The following is a 9113-nucleotide window of genomic DNA, read 5'->3' as shown; positions in this document are numbered from 1 at the left end:
AATACACAGCATGCTCCACACCACAAGGACACTACCATTACAATAGAATGCCATTCGGTTTAAAGAATGCACCTGCAACATCTCAACGCATGATGGATACCGCGCTAAGAGGACTCATAAATAAACATTGTTTCGTATATTTAGACGACATTATAATATTCGGACAGTCGATTGAAGAGCACAATAGCAACCTCGCGATAGTATTGCAACGCCTACGCGAACTCGGACTCAAAATACAGCCGGACAAGTGCGAATTTCTCAAACCAGAATTAGAATATCTTGGACATATAGTAACCGCCAAAGGTGTAAAGCCAAATCCCCAAAAATTAGAAGCCGTTAGCAATTTCAAACAGCCACGTAATCCCACAGACATCAAATCGTTCTTAGGACTAGCATGTTATTACCGCAAGTTCATCAGAAGCTTTTCTAAAATCGCGAAACCATTGACCGAACTTACAAAAAAGGAGACACCATTTCATTGGACAGATAAAACCCAGAAAGCATTCCAGACATTAAAAGACAAACTCTGTTCATCACCCGTACTAAAATTCCCAGACTTTGCGAAACAGTTCACATTAACGACTGACACCAGTAACGAAGGTATAGGTGCGATCTTATCACAGAACGGACATCCATGTTGTTATATCTCGCGAACTCTAAACCCACCGGAACGAAATTATTCCACCGCAGAAAAAGAACTTTTAGCAATAGTATGGGCCATGAAACGCCTCCGACAATATCTGTTAGGGCGGAAATTCCTCATCCGAACCGATCACCAAGCACTAAAATGACTACAGAATTGCAAAGACCCCTCATCACGCTTGATGAGATGGCGATTGAAACTAGAAGAATACGAATACGACATAGAATATACGAAAGGAAAAGATAACACTGCAGCCGACGCACTATCTAGAATACATGTTCTGACCAGTCGACGCGAAAACTTGAACATAGAACTCGACAAAAAGTTTCACGATTGGGAAAAATCTACCGATGCGTTACCCAAAATTCTCAAAATGACTCCGAACCGTAAATCTTTCTATCAATTATCCAAAACAGAGCTTGGAAATTACGACAGAGTCGAATGGTTAACTAAATTAAGCGAAATTATTCATACAAACGAGAAGATAGGTATAGGCGACGACAGTTTCACAGAAACCGAGAAGAACGCGATCAAACGAATTTTATTATTCCTGAACGGCACAGTAAAAGAATTAAATTTTGCATGGCAACCAATCCAAACATATAGCGCCGAAGAAATAAACGAATTATTAAAAGAAAATCACGATTTAGTAGGACACCCCGGTATACAAAAGACATACGACCGCATTCGTGAACGGCACAGAGTACCAGATTTGATGAAACGCATACAACAACATATAGAATCATGCGACACCTACCAAACATCTAAAACTACACGTATCAGACCGCGCGAAGAACCTTGTATCACCGACACACCCCTCGAACCAAACGATAAAATTGGTATGGACTTATTAGGCCCACTGAAAAAGACGAAGAAAGGCAATCAGTACAATCTATCCATACATGACGAACTGACAAAATACTTAATACTCGTACCACTAAAAACTCAGCAAACGGAAACAATTTGGAACGCACTCCTCAATCGTTCCATTTACATCTTTTCCGCTCCAAAAAAGATATTAACTGACCGCGGACAGAATTTTATATCTAGTTTAATGCAACAGTACGAAGACGCGTTCAAAATCAAACATATCAAAACGACATCCTTGCACCCACAAAGTAATGGATCTTTAGAACGGACACACGCAGTAGTAACAGACATGTTAAAATCGATACAGCGAAATTCGGATGAAGAATGGGACGATCAACTTAACTTTGTACGCCTTGCATATAATACAATGATACACGACTCCACTGGTTACACGCCATTCGGACTCACATTCGGACACCAAGCCAATCTTCCCTTCCCAATATCCAAGAGTCCCCAGCGCACATACGCAGACGAAGTCACGTTCCGCAAAAAGGAATGGAACTCTAGACTCCGAAACGCTCGCGAAACATTGATCAAAAGTAAACAGCGATATCAGCGCGATCAAAAACGTAAAATTATAAAACCTCAATCAGTTTTCAAAGAAGGAGACTCCGTTTTAATACATAACGATCATAAAAGGCATAAACTTGATGCGGAATGGTTAGGACCATACACGATTGATAAAGTATGTACTCCATACTATCTGATTCAAGACAAAAAGATACGCGGTAATCGTTTAAAACCTTACTTTCCAGGTCGACGCTCCTCTTTGCCGGAATAGTACCCGCGCAAATAAATATTACGCCATTAGAAGGAAACTCTGTATTCGTAGAAAACATAGGAAAAGGATATTTATACAGAGATACTGCCAATAGTAGGATTAGACACTAGCGACATATACGAACAGATAAGCACAATAGAATCATATAAATTAACAATAGACTCACGTGTAATCAGCAAACAATACGTTGAAGAATTAGGCGAATTACAAAATCGTATCAATAACCTAAAACAACTCGCAAAACACTTGAAAGCGTTAACACATACCCGAAGCACACGAGGTTTACTCAACATCATAGGTTCCGTATCGAAAAGTCTGTTCGGATGATGAGATCTTACGCTCATAAACAAGGATATGGACAAACTATTCGATGATAATAATAAAATCAAGACCATAATAGCTAATCAAACAGCACTTATTAGAAAAATTATAAACTCAGAAAACCTGAACTACTTAGAGAAATCATATAGTTATATATTAAAACTACAACAACAGGCAAATATCGATAGATTTATGCTTAAGATGATCATGAAAGTCGACACCGCGATGCAAACTTTACACTTCCAATTAGATGAAATACTTAACGTCATGATATTAGGCAAACAAGGAATAATTAGTCCACAAATACTTGACCCCAATGAATTCATAGAAAATTACGCCAAGACAATAGGTAGCCAGATGCACAACACCGCGATTTCTGCCAAAACCGAACATTTTCCATTCATACTCGACATCAGTGATCTTAAAATCTTCAAAATAAATTACAAAATATTTTTCAAAATCATAGTACCTCTAGTCTCTAACACAGAATGGAACATATTACAGATATATCCTATCCGGAGTAAAAGAAATGGAGTATTTTTGACTCCAGTAGTCGAACATCAGATATATTTAACCTCAGGTCTTTCATTTATAAACGCTGATATCGAGCATTTCAACAAACTTTGTAAGAATCGAGCCGGAACCACTATATGCAAACAAACACTACTAATACATGACAGAAACTCAAGAACCAATTGTCGCAGCGAAATAATAAACTTCAAACCACACATTGAACATTGTCAAACAACTGTACTTAAGATTGAAGACATTAGCTTTATACCGCTCAAAACTAGCAACTGTTACATTGCGATACCAGCAAATCCGATAGAAATAGACACAATTTGCCAAACGAAACATATCTTACAAAAACTGGACAAGCCTTCTATCATAAGAGCCAACACTTCTTGCGATATATTCTACAAAGACGAGCACACGCGTAAGGGCGAAACAACAAACGAAGTCAAATACGAAATCAAAACAAAAACCCTAGCGTTCAAAACAAACGATAGTTTCATTCATCTGTTAGATAAACTCGAGCGAGCACCGAAGATAATAGATAATTTACAAGGCTATAAAACAACGATCGATAAAATAGGCGACGAGATAGAAACTCTTAATTTCGAATATAGAATCAAAAATATACAGTATTGAGGACTAACCACGCTCCAGATATTAGGGTACATAGCATTAGGCATACTAGGTATATATGGATTAAACAAAATAGGGATATTCAAATGCATCAGGAAATGTATACCGAACAAATTATGTATCAATCTATTTTGCTGCCGAAATGAAACCGTAATCAACAGCCACGATGCGACAGTCCCACCAGTATCACTCACCCTGGCCTCAACACCCAACATCTATATTCCAACCAACACATACCACTTAGATGAAGAGGAGGAATCAGCTGTCATTTTCAAGCCACGTCAAGTTCGATTCCACAAAAGTCTTCTGAAGAAAACTTCTGAAGAGACCAAGTTCAATCTAAGAAGGGGGAATGTCACAGGTGAAATTCGAGCAAGCCATATGATAAACCAAAATTCCGAGCGCCTTATCACGTGTGACCGTCCGGTCAGCACCCGTTCTCAGCCGCCTGGTTGGCATTCGGTCACTCCAGTCGTTCTCCGAAATACATGATAAGTACAAGCAAAGCCTTCTCCCACTGCAACGAATAAAAGAATATAAATGCTCCCTTCAAAATCATCCAGTCAGTCTAAAAAATTCTTAACTAACCCAAGTATCGAAAGTGTATCATCGCGAACCGAAAATAATATTGTACAAATTGAGTAAAGATAAAAAGAACTCGATCTCCTGTTCGGAAATTGACAAGTGTCTTATTTTTATCTTAATTTTACGCGACACGAGCGTGGATTCAGCGCAGCACACACTGGAGTACTGCCTGGCGTGAGCGCGGCCGCGCCACGACCTCATCGCTGAATTCGGATGGGATCTCTCGCTGCCGACGATCCTCCAGGCATTAGTTAGCGAGGTTGGTAAGCGAGAGAAGGAGATGGGCCGTGACCTCCTTCTGTGAGCAAGTTATGCTTCGAAAAGAGGTTGCGGAGAGGGTAAGGGTGCGGACTCTCACCCTGAGAGGATTGACCGGCGAAGGCGCGGCAGAGGCCATGGACGCGCTTCGGTGAGGCGCGCTAGGTCCGCCGCACCCCCCTATGGGGTGCAAACTTAGGCGCTGGCAACTCAGCGCCCCGGGGCCGCAAAGCAGCCCGGCGGCTCCGGCGACGAGGCGCGGTGTGACAATGGCCACACACCACTCCATTAAGCCGTGGTATTCGGCGGGGGGGGGCGGTGTATCGCTCACACCGGTTCCCGGGTCCTTTTCGATCGCAGCCGGGACGGTCATCGTGGAGGTTTTAGTCGGTTGGCGTCCGGCACTACCAAGCCGCTTTTCCCCAGAAGCGACTTGGTGTCCGTGCGGACTTCCTCCACGTTTATAAAAAAGCCCCCTAAAGTGCTTGTGTGGCACAGCATTCTTCACGCCCACCGGTACCAAGGATGAACTCCTCCTCCAAGTCGGTGGGGCCTTTTTTGCGCGAGGAGAGGAAAATGAATTTAAGCATACCCAGTGACTCGCGTTACCAGGTTATGTGGGACTCCAGATGACATCGTCATACCCACTAAAAACCCCTCCTCTTTCCTCTGATTTGTGAGACACAGACAACCCCAGCAGAGCCGATCAGCATTCATCAGGGTTGTCCTCAACCGTGTCACCGCATATTATCGTCGCGTACTGGTGGCGCCCCTCCTATTCGCTGACTCCATTGCCTTCTCCATATCCCTTCTATATCTCATTATGCCCTTACAGAACTCTCTGAACTTCCTCCAGTATTTATCCCTGGTAACTACAGTGTCCACCAAGTTGTCCACGCTTATCCTGACACCCAGGAAGTTTTCGAACTCGATTCTTCTATTGATCCATTTAGGGCACGCGAATAAGACATGCTCGGCGTCGTCATTCGGGTCTCCACAGTCCCAACACTTCGTGTCGACCTCCTTACCGATCCTCTTACGGTAGCTGTTGAAGATGCCGTGTCACGTGATCGATGTCTCATCTATTCCTGGCGAATATGATCGCATTACTTATTAATCTCCTGGTCACATTATCCTCATTATACATGCTCCGTTCCGCCTGCCACTCCGTTGAGGCCTTCTTCTTTACTTCTTCCAAATCTTCTTTCTTTTCCGCATGCCTCTCAATCACCTCCTCTCCAACAGCTGAGTTCTTATAGATCTTCTTTCTCTCATATATCCCCATCAACATTCGCACTTTAATGTAGATCGGTAAGTTCCCGGTCAATACAGAAAGCGCCGTGTGGGATACGGTGCGGTAGGCCGTGGATGTGATGCACAGGGCAGTTCGTTGAGCCCTTTTTATGATCTTCTTGTCTTTCTCATACTTCATCGCATCAGCCCACACAGGCGCACCGTATATTATTATGGATTCCCACACGCTGTAATATAGCCTTCTTGCCAAACCAGGCGGGCCCTTAATATTCGGTAGGATTCCTCGTAATGCTCCCATTTGATGCCCGCTTTATCGCACAATGTGCTTGCCAAATTTCCTATTCGTGTCAATCATGACGCCAAGATATTTCGTGGCCTCTACCGTGTTGATAGCCATGCCGTCCACATTCAGGCCGATAACTTTGGGCGCCGTCATGCCCGTAATGAGGATTATTTCCGTCTTCTCCTTAGCCAGCATCAAACCCACTCTTGCACACAAATCGCACACTGTTCTCATGATCTCCCTTACTATTCCGCTAACGCCTCCGTTTTTCTTCACGGCATATGCGATTGCCAGGTCATCTGCAAACGCGACCGCCTTAAACATTACCCAGTTATCTAGCCTTTCCAATAACCGATCGTAGACTATATATAGGAAAGGCCCCAGCACAAATCCTTGCGGAACTCAAGCCGCAACCAGGTACTCCACCGTACCAAACTGGTTGCTGACGATTATCCTCCTGTCCGTCAGGTAATTTTTTACCAGTCTAATGATCTTGCAAGGCAGCTACCTCCTGGTCAGTTCGTCAACAATGCTGATCCAACTAAGGGTGTTGAATGCATTCTTGATGTCCAACGCAATCATCAAGCATACCATCCTTTTCTTCTTGCAGGTGTCCACGAATTTAATCACCTGTGTAATCGCGTTCACCGTACTCCTTCTTCTCCTGAACCCATATTGTCCCCTATGAAATGGGTCCACTCCCATACATCTTTCGATAATCAACCTGAGACACTTCTCCCACACTTTGCATAGTTCGATAAAATAATGAAAAGATATCTGAATAGAACTCTGGTCGACCCGACTTTATTCCTTCGTAATAGGGGCTTACACCTAGCCGACCATACGTTCTCTACTCCACATGGCGACGCAGCGAAGCACATCTCATGCGCGTGCGCGTGCTTTCTAGCGCTTCAACGGGCAAGATGGCATCAAATGCCTCCCACGTGCATATCTTAATTAAGTATTACGCATCGCGCGACTGTAAAGTGTCGCGGCCCTACGAGTGCAAACATCTAACAAACAAATGTGCCGCGTCGTGTGTGATCGTATACGGCGTCAATTACCAATTACCAATTGATAATTTCCCGATTACCAATTGATAATTGTTGACAACTTTTACTAACTTGCATCGGCCATATCGACGTGTGACAGTGCGTCTATTCTCATGCCATTTTAATCCTCCATTGTATGCAATGAAGAAACATACGAAGAAGTACTTACGCTATCCGCCTAACCACTCGCAACTCGGCCGCGCGTGGCATGTCCCTCTCCCCCGTCAATGTCTACAAACGGCGCACCATCTCACATCCCCCGGTATCTCATCTCTAATTACTGGTATTATGCCCCCAGACGTTAACTCCTAATAATTTCTTACAATTTCTTATGAGCAGTAAGCAGTAAGTACCCGTCTTCCTCGCCAACTGATATACCCACTTGATTCATTCTCATTTTATTATCATAGGTATCAATCCTGTGTCGCGTAAAATTAAGATAAAAATAAGACACTTGTCAATTTCCGAACAGGAGATCGAGTTCTTTTTATCTTTACTCAATTTGTACAATATTATTTTCGGTTCGCGATGATACACTTTCGATACTTGGGTTAGTTAAGAATTTTTTAGACTGACTGGATGATTTTGAAGGGAGCATTTATATTCTTTTATTCGTTGCAGTGGGAGAAGGCTTTGCTTGTACTTATCATGTATTTCGGAGAACGACTGGAGTGACCGAATGCCAACCAGGCGGCTGAGAACGGGTGCTGACCGGACGGTCACACGTGATAAGGCGCTCGGAATTTTGGTTTATCATATGGCTTGCTCGAATTTCACCTGTGACATTCCCCCTTCTTAGATTGAACTTGGTCTCTTCAGAAGTTTTCTTCAGAAGACTTTTGTGGAATCGAACTTGACGTGGCTTGAAAATTACAGCTGATTCCTCCTCTTCATCTAAGTGGTATGTGTTGGTTGGAATATAGATGTTGGGTGTTGAGGCCAGGGTGAGTGATACTGGTGGGACTGTCGCATCGTGGCTGTTGATTACGGTTTCATTTCGGCAGCAAAATAGATTGATACATAATTTGTTCGGTATACATTTCCTGATGCATTTGAATATCCCTATTTTGTTTAATCCATATATACCTAGTATGCCTAATGCTATGTACCCTAATATCTGGAGCGTGGTTAGTCCCCAATACTGTATATTTTTGATTCTATGTTCGAAATTAAGAGTTTCTATCTCGTCGCCTATTTTATCGATCGTTGTTTTATAGCCTTGTAAATTATCTATTATCTTCGGTGCTCGCTCGAGTTTATCTAACAGATGAATGAAACTATCGTTTGTTTTGAGCGCTAGGGTTTTTGTTTTGATTTCGTATTTGACTTCGTTTGTTGTTTCGCCCTTACGCGTGTGCTCGTCTTTGTAGAATATATCGCAAGAAGTGTTGGCTCTTATGATGGAAGGCTTGTCAAGTTTTTGTAAGGTATGTTTCGTTTGGCAAATTGTGTCTATTTCTATCGGATTTGCTGGTATCGCAATGTAACAGTTGCTAGTTTTGAGCGGTATAAAGCTAATGTCTTCAATCTTAAGTACAGTTGTTTGACAATGTTCAATGTGTGGTTTGAAGTTTATTATTTCGCTGCGACAATTGGTTGTTGAGTTTCTGTCATGGATTAGTAGTGTTTGTTTGCATATAGTGGTTCCGGCTCGATTCTTACAAAGTTTGTTGAAATGCTCGATATCAGCGTTTATAAATGAAAGACCTGAGGTTAAATATATCTGATGTTCGACTACTGGAGTCAAAAATACTCCATTTCTTTTACTCCGGATAGGATATATCTGTAATATGTTCCATTCTGTGTTAGAGACTAGAGGTACTATGATTTTGAAAAATATTTTGTAATTTATTCTGAAGATTTTAAGATCACTGATGTCGAGTATGAATGGAAAATGTTCGGTTTTGGCAGAAATCG

General features: G+C 42.4%; 1 protein-coding gene across 1 annotated transcript; it reads right to left on the bottom strand.

Moving 5' to 3' along the window:
* Window positions 1–5685: 5685 nt before the first annotated feature.
* Window positions 5686–6159, bottom strand: LOC117240331. Its single transcript, XM_033506310.1, has one exon. It carries the CDS (start codon window positions 6157–6159, stop codon window positions 5686–5688), a length of 474 nt encoding a protein of 157 aa, XP_033362201.1.
* Between the last annotated feature and the right edge of the window lie 2954 nt (window positions 6160–9113).

Source organism: Bombus vosnesenskii, unplaced genomic scaffold, assembly GCF_011952255.1.
Source record: "Bombus vosnesenskii isolate JDL3184/JDL3185 unplaced genomic scaffold, Bvos_JDL3184-5_v1.1 scf7180000014620, whole genome shotgun sequence".
Taxonomy (NCBI): Eukaryota; Metazoa; Arthropoda; class Insecta; order Hymenoptera; family Apidae; genus Bombus; species Bombus vosnesenskii.
This window is presented reverse-complemented; position numbering and strand designations above follow the sequence as displayed.

Excerpts from the sequence above, each read along its gene's own strand:
- LOC117240331 (XM_033506310.1), bottom strand. The coding sequence starts at position 6,159 with ATGGGAGCATTACGAGGAATCCTACCGAATATTAAGGGCCCGCCTGGT.